The sequence below is a fragment of the Strongylocentrotus purpuratus genome, unplaced genomic scaffold, assembly GCF_000002235.5.
Source record: "Strongylocentrotus purpuratus isolate Spur 01 unplaced genomic scaffold, Spur_5.0 spur5_scaffold_20, whole genome shotgun sequence".
Classification (NCBI taxonomy): domain Eukaryota; kingdom Metazoa; phylum Echinodermata; class Echinoidea; order Camarodonta; family Strongylocentrotidae; genus Strongylocentrotus; species Strongylocentrotus purpuratus.
Window position 1 is genome coordinate 45,383,100 of NW_022145606.1, and position 23,174 is coordinate 45,406,273.

Sequence of the window (23,174 nt, forward strand, 5' to 3'; positions counted from 1 at the left end):
GAATCGCAGACAAAAGCACTGTACATATTGTGTCCGCGCTCGCACAAAGACAATTTGAACATGTAAAACAATGGGTATCGCAGCAAAATTTTACTATTTTCATGGTAACCGGAATTTTGAGGGATCTCATTCCTGGACTATTAACCGTTATTGGCATTTTACGTTTCTTTACGGAAATGGGTCAAATCACGACTCCCATTTCTACCATTCAGATGACTGGATATCTAAAGTGAGGTGTATAAAAGACATTGATGCACTTATGCAGGCTTCAGAAAAGATAATAGATGAGCCTATGAGTGCTTACTATCTATTCTTTTAATGAAACAAGTGTTGTTTTACTGTGGATATCTTACTTTACTTTCTCTTTTACTTCCTCTTCTTCTCTCTCTTGTTCTCTCTCCACACGCCCCTCTCTCTCTCTCTTTTCTTTTGAGGCCACCAACCTAGTCAAGCGTCGTTTATGACTGTGGTCTCCTGCACTTTTTCACAGATAGTTTGGATCATACTTTAAATTCATAATTCTATATTATAGAAAAATAAATTTCGTTATCATTATGTATATATGTAAATCACATCTTTACGTGAAGTTATCATTGTTTGCATAGTTATTTGTTTTAAACCTTACGGTTACGATCATGTTCTTTGTTATTTAATGATTGTATTTGGAAAAATGCAGAAATATTAAAACCAAAACAAATCAAATCTCGCTGTCTCTCTCTCTCTCCCTATACTCCATCTCTCTCTCTCTCTCTCTCTGTCATGATGTGATTCAGATTTGTATTTAAAATTCTTGCTATGTTTAAGTCATATAACTGTCTTGTCATGTTTTGTGCTGAAAGCCGGAGGACCGTACCTGCTCATAGACTTTTTCTTATAGAGTCTTGACGCCCTTCTGGTTTTCAGCACACGACACCATGTTTTTGTCTTATGTTTTATGTATTACATGTTACACCAATGGAAAACAAATTTCTGTATTATATTATGGACAATAAAATCTTGAATCTTGAATCTTGAATCTTGTCTCTCTCCCTATACTACATCTCTCTCTCTCTCTCTGTCTCTCTCTCTGTCTCTCTCTCTTTATATCTGTCTCTCTCTCTCGCTCACTCTCTCTCTGTCTCTCTCTGTCTCTCTCTCTCTCTCTCTCTCTAGTGGGTAACTGGCAGTGTGGTTCCTAAGGAGTTTCTAAGTAAAGTACTGCACGTGACCTTTATATCTGATGGCGTCAATACCAACGGGACCGGGTTTCAAATGACCTTTGCTGAATACCCAAGAAGTAAGCACTAGTTATCGTTTCGATTTTTATTTCATGTTCTGCATCAATTCATTTCTGTTTCTTTTCTTAACCCCATTTTCTCTCCCTCCTTGTTTCTTGTTTTGTCTCCTTCTGTCTTCCTTATTTCTCTCTGCTTCTCTTCTCTCTCTCTCTCCTCTCTCCACCTTTTACCTCTCTCTCTCTCTCTCTCTCACGAACACACAAACACACATGCACTCTTCTCTCTCTTTCTCGTTATTATTCTCTCTTATTCTCTCTCTCTCTTTATCTCTTTCTCTCTCCTTATATCCGTCCTCTCTATCTTCTTATCTCCTCCCCCTTGCTCTCTCTCTCTCTTATTTTCGAGTCGACCCCCCCCCATCTCTCTCTATCTTTCCCTCTTTCTCTTCTCTTACCTTCTCATGGATTCTCTTTTTCTCTCCCTTTCTCTCTCTCTCTCTCTCTCTCTTTTTTTGTTGTTGTCTATCTCTCTCTTTCTCTTCTCTTACCTTCTCATGGATTCTCTTTTTCTCTCCCTTTCTCTCTCTCTCTCTCTCTCTTTTTTGTTGTTGTCTATCTCTCTCTTTCTCTCTCTCTCTCATTCCTCAAATTTAAATTCAATTTCAAATTTATTCATGTTTCCATCAAAACATTACAAATCAATTATAAGCATTTAAAACAATTTTGCACCCCTTCCCCATTTGTATAGAATCATTTATACATTACTGCTCACTGTATTTCTCTCTCTCTCTCTCCCTCTCTCTCTCAATTCTATTTCAATATAACAAATGAGTACTGACCAACATGTATGTACATTGTATTCACTTACCGACCTTTTGAAATAAACCTAATAACTTGCTACGAAGTGTAGGCCTAGTTTCTACAAAATACTTCCAAATCCGAAACAAATAATGCATTATAATGCTTGTGTGCACTATCACGATTGTATTATTTATGTTTCTACTTTTAGATGATGTGCCAGTAAAAGAAACATTCCACCAAGTATCGATGAAACCAGGCAAGGCACTTCACCTGTACAGCAACGACTACCCCATGAACTATGATGACACCACTCACTATATTTGGAACATTACGTCATCCGATCTCATGACCTTCACCATGGTCGACGTAGAACTCGAGGTACGTGATTGGATGAAAGTCACCTCATACTCCCTGACTCGTGACCCCACGGAGCTGCTTATGCAAATGGGAACGCCCTCCGCGAACATTGGACAAATCACGGTAGCGGAGAGTGATTACGTCATTGTAGAGTTCCGGACGGATTTTTCAGGGCGGGCCTCCGGATTCCACATCATTGTTGAACCGAACAGCGGTGAGTCATTAATAAACAGAAGAAATAGAAGAAAGAAGATGAAGAAAGGAAAAGAAGAAGAGAAGAAGAAGGAGGAAAAGAAGAAGAAGGGAAAGAAGGGAAAGAAGGAAAAAGTAGGAGAAAAAGAGGAAGGAGGATGTATAGCAACAACAACGCATATGAGGAGAATGAGAAGGAAGAAGTTAGAGGAAGAGGAAAAAAGAAAAAGGTAGAAGAACAAAAAAGTGGAGGAAGAACAAAATAAGTAGAAAAAGAAACACAAGAAGAAGGACGCAAATAAATTTTACACAAGAATAGTGTCTACAAGTAATGCATACGATACTGAAAATCAAGGTGAAGTTTCATAGTGTTGTGTGAACGTAACATTTACATAGTATTTAATAAATTATGTTTAAGGGCATTGTTTAAAACTGTTTCCTGCATTACAAATCTGAGATGTATGGCCCTACGTGTTATCAGTGTCTGTGATATGGTGTAATGTTGAAACCCTAAATAAAAGGGGTTTAAAGTGAGCATGAAGTGCCTCAAAAAAGTAATAATCTTTGAGTGACCGGTTTTACCATACTCATTTTCTCCAGTAGACTGTAGAGTTATGAAAACCGTTGGGAAAATGGTTTTTGAAATTTAGAATTCCAATTATAAATATCTTGATAATCAGACAGGCGATCGGTTTATAAAAGTCATGGGATTCCTGACTGACCTAAAGGTTTATAATTATGATTGCAGCATGAGCTAAATCCAGGATTTTGTTTAGAATCTGAGACAAAGATACCCAAACACTTAGCATGCTTCAGGAATAAAATTTAATAATTTTTAAGAAATGAATATTCGTGTTGTTTAATTTCAGTTGCAGCAATGGAGGAAAAGCCGCTTTCTTCAACATGTGGAGGCAACTTTACACTAGTCGAATCCGGTAAGAAAACTAATGTTTGAGAAAATAATTAAACCCAATGAATGTTTGGCTTCCTGTTCGATTTGTATTCAACAAGTTTATGGCTTTCACAAAGAAGACAAAGCTTGCGTGCACAGTCTTGTAATTGAAAACAAGTCAGAACAAATCTTTTCAACCTGTGGGATTTTACCCAGTAAACGAATCGGCCGATCGGGTAAATAGCCTGCAAGCTTGCATTAGCGTAAGTGCGAATACAGTTAGGAATCAATATCGTTACGCAAAGTAGTTTTAATTCTGATTTATATGAATGAGACATAATGTGCTTGATGTTTTTATGTCATTTCTCTTTTTCACAGATAAGCATATACGAAGTTTATTACACATTATTTTGCTTTAATTTTTAGTAAACGTTAAACGTTTACACATAGAGGTTTGGGGGTTTAGTGATAGGAGCAATAGTTGAACCCGGATACGCAATATAGGTTTAGACCTAAACTTAAGGCTCCAAAGCACTATTTGATAATGCTTTAATCCTCTTTGATTTTTGATTAGATGAGAACTAGCATGGTTCTTCCACATGATAAACCGTCCGAACAAACCAAAAGATAATACAATCTTAACCAACTGTTCGTGTCGTTTGGAAGACAGAATTTCCCGACCAAATTTTAATCTCGGCCAGAATAAACAAATTTATTGGTTCTTTTGACCAAAATTTATCATTTACCAATCTGCTGTTTATACACTTTAGAATGTATGCCAATTACGTAAGTTCGATCGACCTTTGACTTTATATATCAGGGGCCCGTTTCATAAAACTTTTTATCTATAACAAATGCTAAATTTCTATGACAAATTTGCTCTCAGCCAATCAAATGCCACGATTTCAGTAGCTTTTAACTGACTTTGTAACTTGTTATTGATAACAAGTTTTATGAAACAGGGTCCTGCACCTGAAGAGAAAGAAACAGCAGGCTGTCAAAATAGTCTAGAGACAATTCCATATTTTTTTTATTCAGTTAAAACTTGACTCTGAGGCTAAAGTTACGTTTAACAAAGGAAGAATTAGAATTCACTGAAATGTTATACTTCAATTTGAACAAATCACTAAGAGTCGGGTTAAAAGTTTGTAGAAAACGGGCCAATATTAACTTCTTCATTTTTAAATTCAGTTTCAATTCTTCTCTTTTGCTCTCACTTTCTCTCCCCTCTCTTTTCTCTTTCTCTTTATTCCTTCCTTTCCTTCCTTTCCTTCCACCCTCTCTATCTCTCTATCTAATGCACCTATATATATTTATTTTGCCACAAATCGGGTATTATATGCTTGCACAATATGAATGAATGCATCAATTTTAAATTTGTATTGTATTTAATCTTCTATTACATAACTGTGCATGTTGTAATGCATATTCAAAGTAATTCAGCTGATGAGCCGTAATGTGTTTTTTAATAAATAATCTTTCAATCAATAAATCAATCAAACAATCGACATGTCAATCAAACAATCAATCAATCAACCAGGCAATCAATCAGGCAATCAATCAGGCAATCAAACAACCAGGCATTCAAACTCTCTATCAATCAATTATTTATCAATCATTCAATCAATATCATTCATCAATTTACCGACTAATTGATAAATTAAGCAATCTCTCAGGCAATAAATCAATCAATCAATCAGTCAAACTTTCAATTAACAAACAATCAATCAGTCAAATCAATCTATCAATCAATCAATCTTTCTATCAGTTAATCTACCTATCAATTAATCAATTAATATATCAATGAATCAATGTTTCTATCAGTCTATCTATATTTCAGTCAATCTATCAATCGATCATTCAATGCATCAATCTACCGACCAATTAATAATATTCAGCAATCTCTCAGGCAATAAATAAATAAATCAGTCAATCTTTCAATCAAACAAACAATCAATCTATCTTTCAATCAATCTATCAGTCAATTTATCAATCAATCAGTCAATGCATCAAGCTATCGACCAATAAATTTCTCAGGCAATAAATAAATCAATCAACCAAACTTTCAATCAATCTTTTAATTAAACAAACAATCAATCTTTCAATCAACCATTCTATCAATCTATCAATCTATCAATCAATGCATCAATCTACCGACCAATCAATAAATTCAGCAATCTCTCAGGCAATACAAAAATCAATCAGTCAATCAATCAGTTAATTAATATATATCTATCTACCAATCAATCAATCAATTGTTTGTTCTTCAGCCCTTACCTTCAACCTGCCTGCCGACACAGCTGATCTGCACTGCGTCTACAGGATAACCAACAGTGACACGACCTCCAGGATGCGAGTCCTGGTGGACGAAATGACTTCAGAAGAGGGGTAATTATGAAATTCTGAAAATTCAAGCAATCCTGAACAAAAATGTCTTGTAATCAGTCGCTTATAAAGCAATAAAGTCTCTATCGTTATCTATAACGTAGGCTAAGTAACGCGTAAACACTCCTAAGAAGTTAGATCTTTGTATTCATGTAACGAATTAACAGTGATTCACCCGTTCAAATGCACTATATGTCTTTTGGAAGAAATAACAGCAGAAGATTACAACAACCTAAATGTTTAATACACCGATACAGGTTTTGATTATTACCTTACAGTCTATGAGTTAAATAGTATTAATGTTTACTGTCTACTCATCTTTATCGACAAATGTTATAATCCAAAAATCTTTCTATTCAAATCCTCATTCAAATGACTATCAATAAAAACAATCCATTGTCCTTTCTCATTCTCAGAATCGACGCCCTTCACGTGTTCACTGGTCTTGATCACTCAGACTCGTCTGCCTACCGCCGTCAGCTCACCGGCTCAGTCAATGACGAGGTCATCTTCCTCCAAGAGGGTCATGGTGTGACCATGGTTTTCACTTCCGGGTCAGCTAACATCAGTCGATCGCTCACTGTACTCGTAGAGCACGTCCAAGGTGATTTTCAACAACGACAAATATGTTGCTTAAATTATTTTTAAAGGCATCGTTTAACTTTACAATGTTAAATCTGGTATGCACGGCCCTACGTGTTATCAGTGTCTGTGATATGGTGTAATATAGAAGCCCTAAGAAAATTGCGCTTCAAAATGATCAAGAAGTGCCTCAAAAAAGTAAAAACCTTTCAGTGGCCGGTTTTGCCATACTTGTTTTCCTCAATAGACTGTAGTGTTATGAATACCGTTAGGCAAACGTAAAATTTGGTTTCGATTTCCAATCATAAATATCTTGATAATCAAACAGGCGATCGGCTTAATTGTAAAGGTCACGGGGTTCCTGACTGATCTGAAGGTTTATAATTATCATTGCAGCATGAGCTAAATCCAGGATTTTGTTTCAGAATCCGACACAAAGTTACCGGATGCCTTTAAAGTATAGTTGGAGCCGCAACGGTATACTAATGTTGTGCAATGTTGAAACAGTATCGATGAACATAATGTGCTTAATTTGCCACATAATATTGTGAAAGCGTTCAAATCACCCCTTTTCTAACACTGATGCATATTCTCTATGATTACCACGGTATCCTATCTAGATATCCCTATATGGTAACAGTTTTATATATTTATAATGTGATTCGTTCTGTCGCCACAGTATACACAGTTCGTTTGTTCGTGTCTCCTTAGATCAAGATTAATGTATCTTGATCTAAGGAGTGGTTGCTACAACCGGCCGTGTCAGACACGTTGCCATGGGGTGCGAGATAGGACTCTTGTAGCGTGCCCCTATTTAAAACAATTATACAAAAACAGTTAACATTACATTTAATTAATAGTATGAAACTATTAAAATTACTCTCATGTTACGGGAAAAAATATTATATATATATATATATATATATACATATTTATACATATATATAATCAATTGATTTGGTCGATCCAGTTCGATGGCACAAACACGGCACTACTGGACAGAGATCCTAATAATTACAGAGCTTGGTCTTGTATACACAGTGCCCACAGTGACGATCGATTACTTAACACATTGCCTTTATATTATTCAACCCATGAGGGGGTATATGGATATTCCATATAATAACATCTTGATCGATTCACGAACTGATTCTTTCCGTGACCACAGTATTACCACGTTACCACAGTGTATGCAACACTGCATCAAACTATTTGTAAACTGTGAACACAGTGAATTGTTCAAATGATCTATATGAGATTGATCCAAACGTCATTTTTGATGAAATCTTGATATGCCTACATAATTATATACTGCACTGTGGCTACAGTGTTGCATAGTGACCGTAGAGTGCACTATGCAGTGTATCACGTAATTTTAAACTGTTAAAGCCCGTCTGCACTATTTTGGCCAGGGGTGATTAGACCTCCCTGCAAGGTCACTGACAGGTGGTTATCTCCTCAGATCAGCTCTCAATTAACATAAGAAAGCGAGGATCATGGGGGGGGGGGGGGACCAACAGGCACTGATTAGACATTGTTTGCTATATAGAGGGCACAAGTAGCTATAGGTAGTGCAGTGGGGCTTAAAGATACTTTGTTCACATTATAAACCCATGAAAGTGATCCAAATATCCGCTAAGCTTACATTGATCCAGTCACACTAGGGCCACATTATAACAACACAGTGACCACAGTATAACGCAATGGATACTGTTTGTATCACATTGTGTGTACTTTGAACAATTGCACTATGTATTAACCCCTTACAGTGCTCCATAACTATGGTTATATGCCGAGCCATTTTCAAAGGGATCTTCTAATCTATGCAGCCAGAGTATCACATGGGGACCACGATGTGTATTACACAGTTCGTATATTGTTTATAAATGTTTAAGTTGTGGCAAGTATTTATTTTTCAAACTGATTTCATTTCTACTTTCTAAAAATAGATTATGGTTGTGGAGGAACACTTGATCTGACAACATCAAACGGGATGGGAACCATTCACATTGGAAACCTGTCCGCGAGCATGATCGACGTGTATTGTCAATGGCATGTCCACACGTCGATGCTGACAAATGTGAACGTCCGCGTATCCTCACAGTCTGGTAAGTGATTTAAAGAAGATGAGAAATAGCTAGAATGATTGACTTCATTTAGGGTCAGAGAGAGAGAGAGAGATACAGAGAGAGAGAGAGAGAGAGATACAGAGAGAGAGAGAGAGAGAAAGAGAGAGAGAGAGAGAGAGAAAGAGAGAGAGTGAATGTGTTTGACACTGTGAGGATCAGAGAAAAAAAATCAAAGACAGGGAGGCAGGTACATATAAGAGAAACAGAAAGAGATAGGGAGAGATAGAGAGAGAGAGAGATAAATGATGATGATGATGATGGTGGTGAATAGAGAGAGAGAGAGAGAGAGGGAGAATAGATATGATCATTCATTACCTAATAAACAAATAAATAGGTGAATAAGAAAATGAATGAATACAAACATGCATTTCTGAATGAATGGATGAACCGAGTAAATGGATACAAAAAATGAACGAATACATAAAGGATATAATAAACTGATGAATAAAATTAGTAAGTGTACAGCTTAATGGATATATAAATTGAATATATATATATATATATATACATGAATAACTGATAAAAAAATTAAAAAAAAGAATTCAACACGGTCGCAAAAATTCTCAAAAAATCAACATGAGGCAATTTCAATAGTTTATGATTTCAACATGTTTTCTATAAGCAATACACTCGGGCGTTAGAATTGATTTGATTTCTGAAAAGGTTTGCTTAACTGTGTTTCTCTTTCCAAACAGAATCCCTGTATGACATGTTGGAGATCGGCTACGGGTCCGCTCCTACCGATTTGGGTAGCCGGTTGAAGCTGATGACCGATGACGTCAGGAACCAGACCTATTCCACCTACAATGGCGACCTCTGGATCGTATTCTCAGCCGAGGATGTGATGTCCAATGAAGTCGACATCGATCTCGTGCTTGATGACGGTAAGCCAAAATGGTGACATGCTTACTAATGTCTATCTACTTTTTAAGCACTATCAAATCTAGAATAAATCACCATTTTAAAGAGCCGAGGAATGACTATTTTTCCACGATGTCAGATAAATCCGTTGTGCACGCTAGATTCAACCTTTATAGTGTAGTTTCCAACATGTCAAAAGTGTTAATCTACCTTTTGTGAAAAAGTGCTATTTATTATATATATATCATATAAAACGCAAGAAATAATTATCCTCCGTACGAAAAAAATTGTTTTATATTGTATAGTATTAATGACTGCTTTGAGAGAAATAGTTGTTTTTATACGCTAAAGGGAAGGTTAGAATTGTGCTATTGCCCCGAGGCGTGCCGAGGGCAATAGCCCAATTGTAACCTTCCCGAGAGCGTATAAAAACAACTATTTCTCGAATATTAAAGCAGTCATTAATACTTTTATATGCCCCCCCCCCAAAAAAAAAACTTTTGTCGAAAATGGGATTCGAATTCTTGCGTACCAAAGGTGATGTAACGGAAACCGCCGCCTTAAACCGCTCGGCTATCGCGCTCTGTTACCATACATAGCAGTTTTTTTCTTATATATATATATATACATTAAAATGGATTGAAAACGGCTTCGCGTGGTGGAAGCTTCGCGGCTGCTCCATTAAACAGGCCCTTCTTTTACTTTTGCAATGCATATTGGCACGAATTTAGATCAAGATCTATCTGCAGATGTTGTTTTTTTGTTTTTGGAAGTTTATTTTCGTCTTAATGTCAACAATGCAAGATAAAATTGTCGGTAAGATCAATTCTTCGCACACGTACGGTATCCTCGATCGCTCAGACCATTTTTTAACATGTAAACCTATGGGGTAACCATGGAGACTGACCTATTTTCCCAATAACCATGGTTATTGGGATTTTGAACTGTTTTTTAACCATGGTTACCGGGAATTTTCGGGAACAGTTAAAGTTTATGAATGCAATTTCGACCAATCAGATTGCTGGATTACTTAAGTGAGGTATATAATATACTTTATTGCACGGAGGATCATTATTTTCACGCGTTTTTGTACCATTTCTCGAACTCCGAACTGAAATCGCGGAATGAAATCAAAACTCTCTTTCATAATTGTATATAACGTACACATATATTGTTCGGGGGTAGTTATTGTCTTCGTTGTAACATGTGAGACAAGGGTATTTGTCTTGGTGCAATTTCCATATGATGATTTTCGTAGCGGTATTTTTTGTCCGGCCTGGTAGTCCGGGTAGAGGCGATAGTTTTCCGGATACGAAATAATGTAACAGGCTATTTAATGGCTGTATCTTTTTTTCTTCTTCATAGATGCCTGCCTGATTGACACGCGTTTAGACCTGAATGGCGTCATCTCGACCCCGCAGCTCGCCGGCGGGTTCTACCCGAACGACGCCGATTGCCAGTGGATTATCCAAGTCCGCGGGGGATTCCGAGTCCGTATTCATTTCACCGAGTTCGACTTAGAATTCGGGCACGATAAAATCATCATCGGAGGCTCCGACCTTGTCGATGACAACTTCGGAACTTCGTATATCGTAAGCTTCAACACTAACTACATAACCTTTCCTCTCTCAGTTAATTCAAGCAATATAAAATATTTTGTCTTATTCTGAAACCTAAATGTACTATGTAAACTTATTTCATTACGTACATACTTATCAGTATATAGTTACTTGTATAATTCATTTGTTCTATTATTTATTGTAATATCGTATGGTTTTACATATGTCATTTTAATTTTGGATATTTGAGTGGAAAAATAAATAAATATTAAAAATATATTTGAAAAAAAACTAACATAATAGCAACAAAAAAAAAAAAAATCAACTTTGTTCTTTCAATAAATGAACGGACATTACAATGCCATATTTCGTTATTCGAATATTTTTCCAATAAGGCATTACAATATCCCATCAGTTTATTTGTCAACAACGTTTGTGATCGTGTTATTTCCTTTTGATAGCTCGGCCTACAAATATTTTTCTTAGGTCACATATTCGAAGTATTAGAATATAAGAATAGGAAACTTTTTGGCCCGAATTCGCAAAGGAGGTTTGTCGACAAACATAGGTTTATGTGCGTCATGATGCGTTTCGACGCGTTTGTACAAACCTTGTAAAAACTCGTCGAAACGCGTCATATAACGCACATAAACCTAGGTTTGTCGACAAACCTCCTTTGTGAATTCGGGCCTTAAGGTTTAAAAAGGCTTGATGGCAGTAATTGTTCCGCTAAAGAGACGTGCCGGTCATTCTGTTATGTAACGCAACAAAAATATCTCAATAACTTGCCCTTTTTAACAAGTCATCTTCCGTGTAACTCGCATAAAATTCAACTTTTCAAAAATGTCTTTTCTTTGTCGTCAGTGTTGCTAAAGCCGAAAAGATTGATCTGATCCAAAATTGGAAAATAAACTTTCAGTTTTATTGATGTAATGCCTCAAAACTTCTGATAAATCTTTTTTTTTCCATTCTTGATTATTTTATTCTTCAAACAGATTATTACTGGTTCAGAATTACCCAATGATGTCAACAGCCGGTACAATGGCCTCAATATCCGATTCACATCGGATAGCACTGGTACCGGTTCCGGATTCAGTTTGACTTATGAAGAATTCTGTAAGTTCTGTTTCGTTAACCTTAAGTTGACAAAGGGCTAGATGTGAAAGAGGTAGGCATTCGAGGGAAAGAGATAGAAAGAAAAGGAAAAAAACTCGAAGGGGAGGGTGTTAGAAACAAGTAGACGAGGGTTAGAAGCAAGAGACACCGAGAAAAAGCCGGGAGAGAAATGTAAAGAGGAGTTGATTATGTGAAAGAGAGAGTGAGAGAAAGAAAGAGAGAGAAAGAGAGAGAGAGAGAGAGAGAGAGAGAGGCGGGTTGCCAAGAATATAGAGAAGATAGAAAGAGAGACATTAGTGCGAGAGGAGAAGATGGGGAATAGGATAGAATGCATTAGGAAGACGAAAAAAGTGAGGGGAGAAATAGAGAAAGGGAGAAAGAGAGTAGAGAGAGAGGGGGAGGGGTAGAAGACGAGGGACATTGAACGATTTTGGCATGGTCACGTAGAGAGGGATAGAGAACAGGTAAGAGAGAGGGAGAGGGGGAGGGGTTTATATAATTGACGACTGTTTTGCACCCTATTATGTGAACTTTTATCATTATATCGGCCTACTCGAACTTTAAGATCAAGCTCAAAATCATTATTTATTGTTCCTCCCACCTCAACAAAAACATACGGTGAACGTTCTTTTATGCACGCCTCCTCAGTTTTATGGAATTCACTTCCAGATTCCATGAGAAATCACAATAATAAAACAAGTTTAAGGTTTCTCTTAAAACATATTTATTCAATGTTAAAATTGTACACTCATGAACTCAGCGTCCAACACTACATGTACTTCTTTGCTTCTAAGTGGATTTTCTATTGTGTATGACTTGTTCTTGTAATTCTTTCCTTTCTATTTGAAGCGCATAGGGACGTGCTATCCTGTAATGTGTTATGCGCTATAAAAGAACTGAGTATTATTATTATTATAAAAGAAATGGAATTACCCGATTACGTCACTTTCCCTCCACCTAACCTAGTCGATTGCCCTACCGGATACAGTTACAACCCGTCGAACGATACTTGCTACAAGTTCGTGGACACGCCCACCGATTGGTTCAGCGCCCGCTACGACTGCACTGACGTCGCCGATGGTGATATTGTCGTGATCAATGACCAGGCGGAGAACGACTACGTCCTCCAGACGATCAATGCCATGAAGGGCAACGATTCCAGTGATTGGTGGATAGGTGAGTTGTGCTGCCATAATTTCGTAAAAGAAGCAGATAGAGAGAAAGAGAGAGGGAGAGGGAGGTGGTGTGTGTGTCTGTGTGTGTAGGTGTGGGTTATTAGAGAGAGAGAGAGAGTCACTGGTGGTGTGTGTGTATGTGTGTCTGTGTGTGTAGGTGTTGTTTATGAGAGAGAGAGAGAGAGAGAGAGAGAGACAGACAGACAGAGAAGTATGGGTTAAGTATGGAAACAAGTAAGGATCGGGTCAAAATGTTATCTTTAAAAAAACATTTAAAATTTGTAAATCAAAAGTCTTTGCCGATACGCTGTCAAGCAAGATGAAACTCTCGATCTCGCTGAACTGTGTGGATATCTTCGTTCTAATTTCGCGAGTTTTTTCACCCTATTTTTAGGCTATTACGATGGCGCCATCAACGGCGTGTGGACATGGGTGGATTGCGGTGCGGATACCGATTTTGCCGACACCAACTGGCAGTTCGGTGCGCCGAATAACCGGGACGACAGCCACTGCGCCTACATGAATCTAACCGATGGGAAATACAATGATGATGCCTGCTTTAATACCAGACGTTATGTCTGCGAAATCACCCGAAAAGGTATTAGTGTTCATGTTTAATAGTAATTACAATGATGATAATGATTACAACAACCACACCAAAAACAACGCCAACAACACCAATGATAAATATTTTATTAATGATAATAATGTTATCACTGTTTTGTTTTAATAATTGTTTTAAATTATTATTATTATCAACATTATTGTTATCATAATTATTCACATTATTTTTTTCATTAATACTATTGTTTTTGTTGTAATTATCATTTTTCTAATCAATATTTTTCATATTATTATTATAATAATTACTTTTATTATTGTTGAATATTAATATATACCCAAATGGCTGACTTTTGGCACACAACTTCGTGAATGTTTCCCCTCCTCCCTTTAAATTTGATAACTTAAAAAAAAAAAAATCTGAAGTTGTCATCAAATAGTTGTGAATAATGTTTCCCCCCCCCCCCCCAACCTCCCTCCCCCTCTTTTACAAAATTCTGGATCTGCTACTGATAAAACAAGTTTGATTCAACCAACAAGCTTTTTAATTTTTTTTTAATTTTACATTTCAGATTATGTGGATTCCGACTGTTACCCGTCGAATTTCCAAGTCATTTCCATCGACGATGATGAAGTTTCTTTGTCTTTCAACGTTTCTGAATATGCATGCGACGTTGCCGGATATACGGTTAGTCCTGCAATGGGTGTGCTTATGTGTGTGTGTGCGTGTATGTGTGTGTGTGTGTGTGAGAGAGAGAGAGAGAGGGGGGTGGTGTGTGTGTGTGTGTGTGTGTATGTGCGTGCGTAATGATATTGGGTGTGGTTGTTTAATTTCGTTTTTACAGACGTGTTTCAAATCAGATATGATTAACGTCTGGCGGCCGACCTTATAATATGCACCACCATCTGAAACTCGTGACTCATGCAGTTTCGAACCGGGGTCCCTCAGGGTCTGTTAGTAGGTGAACCGCTAGACCAAGTCACCAACTCACATCCCCCGAGGGACACTGCCATTTTCAATGCAAGACAAGCTTTGACCAGTTAATATTTTTTTGGTATGGTATGCAAAAATCCCAGCTACGCCGCTGTGCTTTTGCTTGTAACAGATTTGTTGTGGTGTGACTTGAAGCAGGGAGGTGAAAGAAAAGGAGACGAAACTCTTGTAATTTATTCAAACGCATTCTTGAGTTCTAAAGCATAACAATGGGATGTGTAACATTCCACTTGGCTTTGAAGTTCCATGCTCCGAACCGCGCTTCCACTGCGAAGACTTTCGGAAGCCTGGCACCAGTTTTACATGTATTACAAAATATTAAATTACCGGCAAAATTTCAGTGTAAATCAAAAACTTTATATGGGGATTTTATTGGGAATAGTACATCAAACAAATTTTCAAATTTAGAACTCCATCCTTCCTTTCATTTGTGTGCCAGAGTTGGTAAAAGAAAAATTACATCTTGTCAAAAACTCAATATTTTAGGATGATGCGCTAATTTGTGCATGCTTTAATGTCCCGTTATTTGATCCATGATTTACAATCTTCAACAACATTAAGTTTGCTAATGCGTGTTTTCGCGTGTTTTTTTGTATTTTTCAAGTTTAAAAAAGGATGAAATTACACAAGTTTGTGTTCGCTTGTTCTACTCTTTACACATTCAACAATGGATGAGAAATCATTGGAAGGGACAGCGAACAGTTGCTGTGATACCATTTTCTGATGTAGGAATTCTAAATCCTGAAATGTCATGCGCTCTCTTATCTCACCACCAACAGTTGAAGATTAGCGCATAACTTTTCGGCGGCTTGGAGCATGGGGTCAAAGGAGAGCGGCTTGATTCCAGTCCTTCTCTATCACGTCCCTGCTTGAAGCCATGTATAAGTTTTCATACACACACACACACACACACACACACACCACATTACGTCTAAAAACAACCGTGGACGTCCTCGGTTGATATGTGTCCACGGTTTAAAGATACTATGTCCCATTTGCAGGCCAAAAAAATGAAAAAGTTAAATTCCAACTGCATTTGAAAGATAATACTAACTTAGAACTTCCCTAAAAAAAGGTGGGGCTTGAAAATGTCTTTATGTGGGAAAATAACGACTATTAGTTGTCAAATCGACTTTAGGGCTATAGAGCCCAAAAGTAATAGTCTTTATTTTCAGACAATTGTACCGAATGGTCGTACGTTTTATGCTGCACAAAGATTCAATCAGTTTAATCTTGGCCATCACAAGAAGTGGGTTATTGATGTAGATAAATGCTCATGTACCCTTTACAACTCTTTGCATGTATGTTATTACCCAAGAAGATAAAAAGCCAGTCAGTCACTCAATAGTGTCTGACAGTGAAGTCTAGCAAGTAAACGGGTTTCCTTGCATAATTTGAATATGAGGACAATGTTAACGTTTAAATTTCACAGATAGGACATACGTGACATATTCATAATTCCTGCAAAGTTCTACAGAATTTGAGGTTGGCTGCAAAAGGGACATAGCACCTTTAAAGGTGTGTATTCTCATATTAGTCCATGGTCAGGGTACTTCACACGCGCGCACACACACACACCCTCACGAACATACGCATGCACACACACAACCCCTAAAAAAGAGATATTACTTGTATTTTAATCCTTTTAAATAGATCCGTTACAATACCACAGCCGAAGGCGATTTTATCGCAATCGATCTCGTAGGGGCGCTTAACACTGACGTCGTTATTAGCGGTCTCTCTCCCGCTACTACCTACCTGTTTGAACTGACGACCTGCACGGTCAGCTATGGGTGCTACGGATTCAGCACCGCTCTGTCTGTGCTTGGTACAAGTAAGTCATGCCAGTTTTGATCTGGTTGTTTCTAGTGCTTCAGTCACACCTTCGTGTATTTGGTTTGCGTATTGCCGCTTATTTATGGCAAGCCGTTCTAACATTCATTACTATTTCTTGATATCAAAAACTGATTTTTTTTTTTTTTTTTTTTTTTTTTTTTTTTTTTTTTTTTTTTTTTTTTTTTTTTTTTTATTGTAAAGCAGTGGTAATTCTTGATATCAAGAATTGAAATTTTGATATTAGGAATTCGATTTCTTGATATAAAGAAAATAGGAATAAATGTTAAAACGGCTTGCCATAAATATGCAGCAATACGCAAGCCAATACGCAAAGATGTTACTGAGGCATAACCGGGCGGATCTAGGGTTTGTAAAAAAGGTAGTGCACAACCTTCCTAAAATTCAAAATTTGCTGATAAGCAAGTAAAGAATAAGGTAATTTAGTTCTTCTAAGTAAATATCTGAGAAGCATTAAAAAGTCATCCACCACGTCTCTCTGGACATTTTATTAATTTGAAGAAAAGAAGGTTGATATAACTGGTATGTTTGAAAATATCTAACACAGGATCAGCGCCCTTCTGAAAATATGTCCATTGGGTTTTAAAGGGGTAAGGGGAGTCTGGTTTTCCAAATTATCACGATTGGGTTACACTGATGTCAAGGCAGAAACGGTTCCCTAAGCAGGTTTGGTGACAGGACCAAATCTGCCAAGGGAACCTATCCGACAGGACATGTGTAAACATTTTATCAATGATATCGATTTTGTTTTTCTTTGCGCTGATACAAAAGTGCCTTAGCGCTAACAAAATTACAAAATATGACAAGAAATATATACATTATACTATTGAGGGGAGAAGTATGGTTTATTGGATCTTTTGAAAGTGGCACATCTTTATAACTGCATTTCATTCTTCAACTCACACTAGCCACTTGTCCCGACAACTACGAGCTTGGTCCCAACGGCCATTGCTACCGCTTCAGAGACCTCGACCTCGGCTCCTGGTGGTCGACCGGAAGACGAACATGCGACAACGTGGCCGACTCCGATCTCGTCATCGTCAATGACCAGGCTGAACTTGATTTCCTAACAATGAGGTCGGCGGAGATCAACCCCAACATGACGTGGTGGGTCGGTAAGTTAAGATGGCTTGTAATGCCCGTTGTGCACGATGCGTCATTGGACTGACGCATGATTGCGCCAATTGTATGGCACAAGGCTGCGTCAGCCCGGCGTCAACGACTGATTTGACGCGGGGCACGAGAATAATGATTACTGTACATTATGCACATGTAAAATGAATGGTGCATAGTAATGCTGCAGGCCGCTTACGGTGATATGATTTCATAAATTTCAAATGTTTGCCGTAAATTTGAAACCGGCCGTCCTCAAGTTGTAAGATTTTTTTATTTATTTTTTTTAATTTTTTTAGGGGGGGGGGGGGTAAGATGTGCAAAATTGCCAAAGGTTTAAGAATAGTGTAACTTTACACGTTATTGTCTCAAAACTGTATTTGTTACTAACAGGTTCATTCACATTATTTGCCCATCCATCTGGTCACCGCGTGAGTGCAGTGAAAATTATGCAAAGCGAACAAACCCAAATAATGTGTAAAAGAGAAATATTACCATTATCGAAAATAATATCGCAAGTGACATTCGTTTGTCTCGCAATTTTAGTCAACAAGGGATCAAAAGATACTATATCCGCAATGAGTAGCATTACTCAGTAGTCTCGTAGTTGTATTATACTGTCTTGTCAATGTATAAAGCATTACACTTTGGACAACTGGGTAATAGTTAAGCAGAAATCGCACCTCTTTGTTTCAAATCGTCTTTTTAATACAGGCTATTCGGATCAGTCCGTAGAGGGCGAATGGCGCTGGGTCGATTGCACAGAATCGACCGATTGGCAGAACGATCTCTGGGAGGCCGGTTCCCCTGGCAACGGTCGTCTGGACTGCGCGGCTCTCCAACCCACCGGTGATCTTGTATCTCTCGTTTGTGACAAAGCACTAAGTTACATATGCGAAATATCTCCAAAAGGTATGGTGTTTTTATGTTCAATTCATGCTGATTTCAAAGTTGTTTCGCTTGTAATATGTATAATTCGAGCCGGAAGAGACAAATGATATTATGATCTTTTTACGTACTTATTACTGCTCATTAATATGCATATATTTGACATAAGAGATTCCAATGCGAGCTCAGCTTTGGGGTCTTCGACTTCCTCATTCCCCCCTCCTCCTCTTCCAACCCCCTCCCCCTACCTCTCCTCCTCATCTCTCTTCATCCCTTTTTCCTTCTTTTTCTCCTTCTTTTTTCTTCTTTTATCTTCTTCTTTCCAATATAAATTCCGCAAAATATGAATGTTTTCAATCAACATGTTATGCCTTTTAAAATAACTTTTACAAAATATTTTCATAGATGCTAACGGCTTTCCATAATTGTTAAGTCCAACTTAGAGTTAAGTTCAACTTAGGATCTTTGTGAAACACCCTCCTGATAATATCATGACCGTTTATTTTTAAAGATTTCCAACTCCAGGACGCTAACCCAAGTGATCTTGCCGTCGTCGCTACACAAACAAGCATGCTGGTCACGTGGACACAATCAGAGACAAGCTGTGACGTAGTCGGTTACAGAGTTCAGTATTGGCTGGCTGATGAAGACAACGCTGACGTCAGTTCCGGTAAGTATCAGGTGACCACGGTCGAAAAACGAAAAATTAGAGTTTCGAGTTTTATATATTGGAAAATCTACCGAAAAGTAATCATTTGCCTGGCCCAACTTATAAATTTGTGTTCTCTTTGAGATATTTGTTATCACATAGTCGAAAACAAAACAAAATTGATGAAAGTACTCTTCTTTTTTTTCCAAAACAGAAAATTTGATTTTATTACCCTATTAGTACCAAGTGTGATTTAAATGCATTTTGATTTTTGTTTCAAATATTTTAAATTTGAAATGAAATTCTAATTATAAAAAACAAACAAAGATACGCAAACAGAATAAAGAAACAGTACAAATCGATAACACGAGGGAGAAAGGTGACGACAGAGGGAATGAAAAAAGGGAAAAGAAATGTGAGAAAGAGAAAGAGAAAGATGGGGGTTTTCGGGAGTAGAAAAATGGCGGTGTCTACTAAGATTGTCATTATTTATATGAACCTTCGGACAGTTTAGCCCCGCTGATGAAAAAAAAAGCATTGACTTTGTAAAAAAATTACATTGAGGTTAAACCAAAGTCAATTGTCAATTTGGTTCTGCCTTTCTTTGAATAAAAGGTCTAGTAACTTTAGCAGGATCCTGTTTTGTTATCGCCTGCCCTGATTTAGGACAAAGTCAATCGAGCCGCTAATCAATTATTTGTTAATTGCTTATCTGTTTACAGTTGATAATGTTGATTCTACCTAAAAACCAAAGTCCATCTTCCCATCACTGGTCCATAAATAAAAATAAAATCTCGTTAATCAGTGATTTCACAAGTTATATTACCGGGGCATTGTATACCTCAGGAGTGTTTCACAAAGACTAAGATCGACTTTAAGTTGGACTTTACTATGGCAGGACGTTCATGCCACTAGTTCCTCTAACCATTCCTGGCATTGGTCTCTCAAGGGGCGTGCGAATCGTGGTCACAAATCTACAGAATTTACCTTTTATGATAGTTCATTATTGAAAGAAAATATATTATCTAAATATCATAATTGAGAGACCGTTGGTGACAGCGACCAGTGGCATGAAAGGCCTGTCATAGTTAAGTCCAACTTAAAGTCGATCTTAGTCTTTGTGAAACACCCCTGGACTAGTTTTAGACCAGGAAAATAGAGAAAACAACAGAAAAGGGAACATTGACCCTGTTTCATGAAACTTGTTATCCATAGCAAGTTTCAATAACTGTGATAAGCTACTGAAATCGTGGCATTTCATTGGCTGAGAGCAAGTTTGTCATAGAAATGTAAGCAATTGTTATTGATAACAAGTTTGATGAAACAGGGAAAATACGTGAAGATGTAATATCGAAGTAAATAAAAAAATCTTTCACATGAGGTGTCGATATTGTTTTCTATTTCGTAACATCAAGTAGGCATTTAAAACATGTTGCATAACAGATCTGTTCAGATGAATATTAGACTGTTAAGTTATCCAAAATTCGAATTAAAGTTGAGTCTGGCCATGCGATTGCATTGTGAAAGAAACGGTGTGGAGGCGATCAGAACAAGTTGATCATGTATCATATAAGTATTGGTGTGTACTGCAAAGTTTTGGAGTCATTAATATGATAAGAAATCTGGCCCTGTCTTGCAAAGTAACACGCACTGTACACAAAAAGATGTATATGGGACTCAATCATGTGGCATAAAAATGGGGCCTCATGTATAAGCTGTTTCTTGTCATATTTAGAATATGAAGGTATTTGAAGAGCCATGCTTTTCAGGGAAAATTGTATATCTGATGATCTTTCACACTTGCATATTAACAACAATCATAACGCTCACAAATTATTGTTCACCTCTCCCCGGAACTTTACCTTCTCTTTAATTTTAAATTTTAAAGTGTTCTGGAAATTGACAAAATTCAAGAGTGGCGAATGTTTAATAATTAAGCAATATTTTGCAGGCCCCATATGTGGAACCCCAAATTAATGGTTGGGCACATTCGTCTTTTGTATATTCTTAAGGTACGTATGACAGATTGGATTTTGTCGGAGGCAGGGCTAGGGCACTTTGACGCCAACGCTAAGGGATTAGTACGTTAACCTTCACAATTACCATAACAAATCGTAATTTACTTAATTAATGAATACGGACATTAACGGCGTTCGATTAGACCTATTTCTTGTTTGTTCTTTGTTACAGGGAGTTGGTTGTTCGTTGGTTAATTTCTAACTAATTCAATCAGTTACTCAATTAATTTTATTTATCCATTCCTTTAGAACTCGTATACGGAGGTAATGCAAACAGCGCCTCCATCGATAATTTATTGCCAGACCGCATGTACAACGTGAACGTGGCAGCTCTCCTCAGTCAGGATTATGAGCTGTCCCCTATTGGACCCGTGACAGTCAAAACAGGTTTGGAGGATTTTCAGTAATAATGATAACTTTTTTTTTTTTTTTTTTTATATAGATAATTTCCATCATTCACAGGTGTAGCAAATAAATGTTAAATAAACATTCAACAAATGTACATACAACTCATATGAAAAAAATCAACATCATTATAGTTTAGTGCATTTTAAAATAACACTTCAAATTATATTGAATAAACATGATCAACAAGTCGCCAACAACAACAGCAACAAAAATAATGATAATAATTATAATAATAATGAGTCTAATAGGCATAATGATAATAATAGCAATAATAATCGCAATAGTTATAATATCAACACTGACAAGATTGATAATAATATATAAACGATTATAATGATATGGCATATTTGATAATAACTATGATTATAATGATTATTATTAGAAGAAGGAGAATGATAAGAACAGTAAATGTAATGATGATAATGATAAAAGTTATAATGAACAAAAATTATGATATTAATAATAATAACTAGAAATTTAATTCGTCACGAAGACGAATAAGGTGGTCTGTCTAAGTCTCATGATAGATTTGAGAATGGGAGAAATTATATATGACATGTAAACAATGATAATCATCTTCAGACCATGATGATGATGATGATGGTGACATTGATGATGATGATGATGATGATGATATTGATGATGATGACGATGATGAGTATGAGCATGATCCTGACATCTGATTGAAAAAATGAGGAAAATATTTAGATAGCAAATAGTCTCAGCTACAACATACTAAAATTTGGGAGAAAACTGTTGAATAACAACCGAGATACTGGTCAAAACACATTGTCATGCAGATTCATGTTTTGAAAAAAGTGACCTCCCATAGACATAACACGCAAATATGACAAATTATGCATTGTCGCATTTAATCGAATATTTCAGTATGATGACGTCATCTAAATGAACAATAAATGTCATATTTCTGATAGAGAATTATCTCAGCTACAACATATCGAAATCTGACGTCATCAACAAAATACATTTTCTTTAGTTTAGATGCAAATATGAAGATTTTGTTTCACTTTGTACGAGTCAGGGGGGTATGAAATCATATCTCCAACTCATGTTCTTTCCAACTATGATATAAAAATTGGGGGTCGACGGACTATCTGAAGAGCTATTTCGATTTATAAAGTAGCATGTTTTTGATCAAATTTACATTATATTGCCCATAGCAGCACGCGCGGAATTTGAACTTTGACGCGCGCTCACGGCCTTATGAAAGGTCAAGAGTGACTGAAATTAATGTAAATTGTCATTTACGGTAAGAGGAATCCAAATCATGTAAACAAATTGAATTTGACCTTTTCCGCGCGTTGTGAGCGCGCGCACCGCGCGCGGGGACAAGTACGGACGGAAAATTTTGAAATGCTTAAAATGACCTGATTCGTACTCTCCTTTAGTAGTTAAGTGATTTT

At 37.0% G+C, this 23,174-nt stretch overlaps 1 protein-coding gene across 1 annotated transcript in view; it reads left to right on the forward strand.

The window, feature by feature from the left end:
* The window catches only part of LOC115927485 (cubilin-like), a 34,398-nt gene that overhangs the window by 5,341 nt on the left and 5,883 nt on the right, over nt 1-23,174 (forward strand). The window contains exons 3-19 of the mRNA XM_030993471.1: nt 1,153-1,276; nt 2,226-2,588; nt 3,436-3,501; nt 5,729-5,846; nt 6,260-6,447; nt 8,375-8,533; nt 9,250-9,438; nt 10,781-11,007; nt 11,970-12,090; nt 13,057-13,266; nt 13,660-13,863; nt 14,399-14,514; nt 16,474-16,654; nt 17,583-17,789; nt 18,502-18,699; nt 19,187-19,345; nt 21,592-21,729. Coding sequence (XP_030849331.1) covers nt 1,153-1,276; nt 2,226-2,588; nt 3,436-3,501; nt 5,729-5,846; nt 6,260-6,447; nt 8,375-8,533; nt 9,250-9,438; nt 10,781-11,007; nt 11,970-12,090; nt 13,057-13,266; nt 13,660-13,863; nt 14,399-14,514; nt 16,474-16,654; nt 17,583-17,789; nt 18,502-18,699; nt 19,187-19,345; nt 21,592-21,729 — 2,968 coding nt within the window. The remainder of the gene's footprint in view (nt 1-1,152; nt 1,277-2,225; nt 2,589-3,435; nt 3,502-5,728; nt 5,847-6,259; nt 6,448-8,374; nt 8,534-9,249; nt 9,439-10,780; nt 11,008-11,969; nt 12,091-13,056; nt 13,267-13,659; nt 13,864-14,398; nt 14,515-16,473; nt 16,655-17,582; nt 17,790-18,501; nt 18,700-19,186; nt 19,346-21,591; nt 21,730-23,174) is intronic.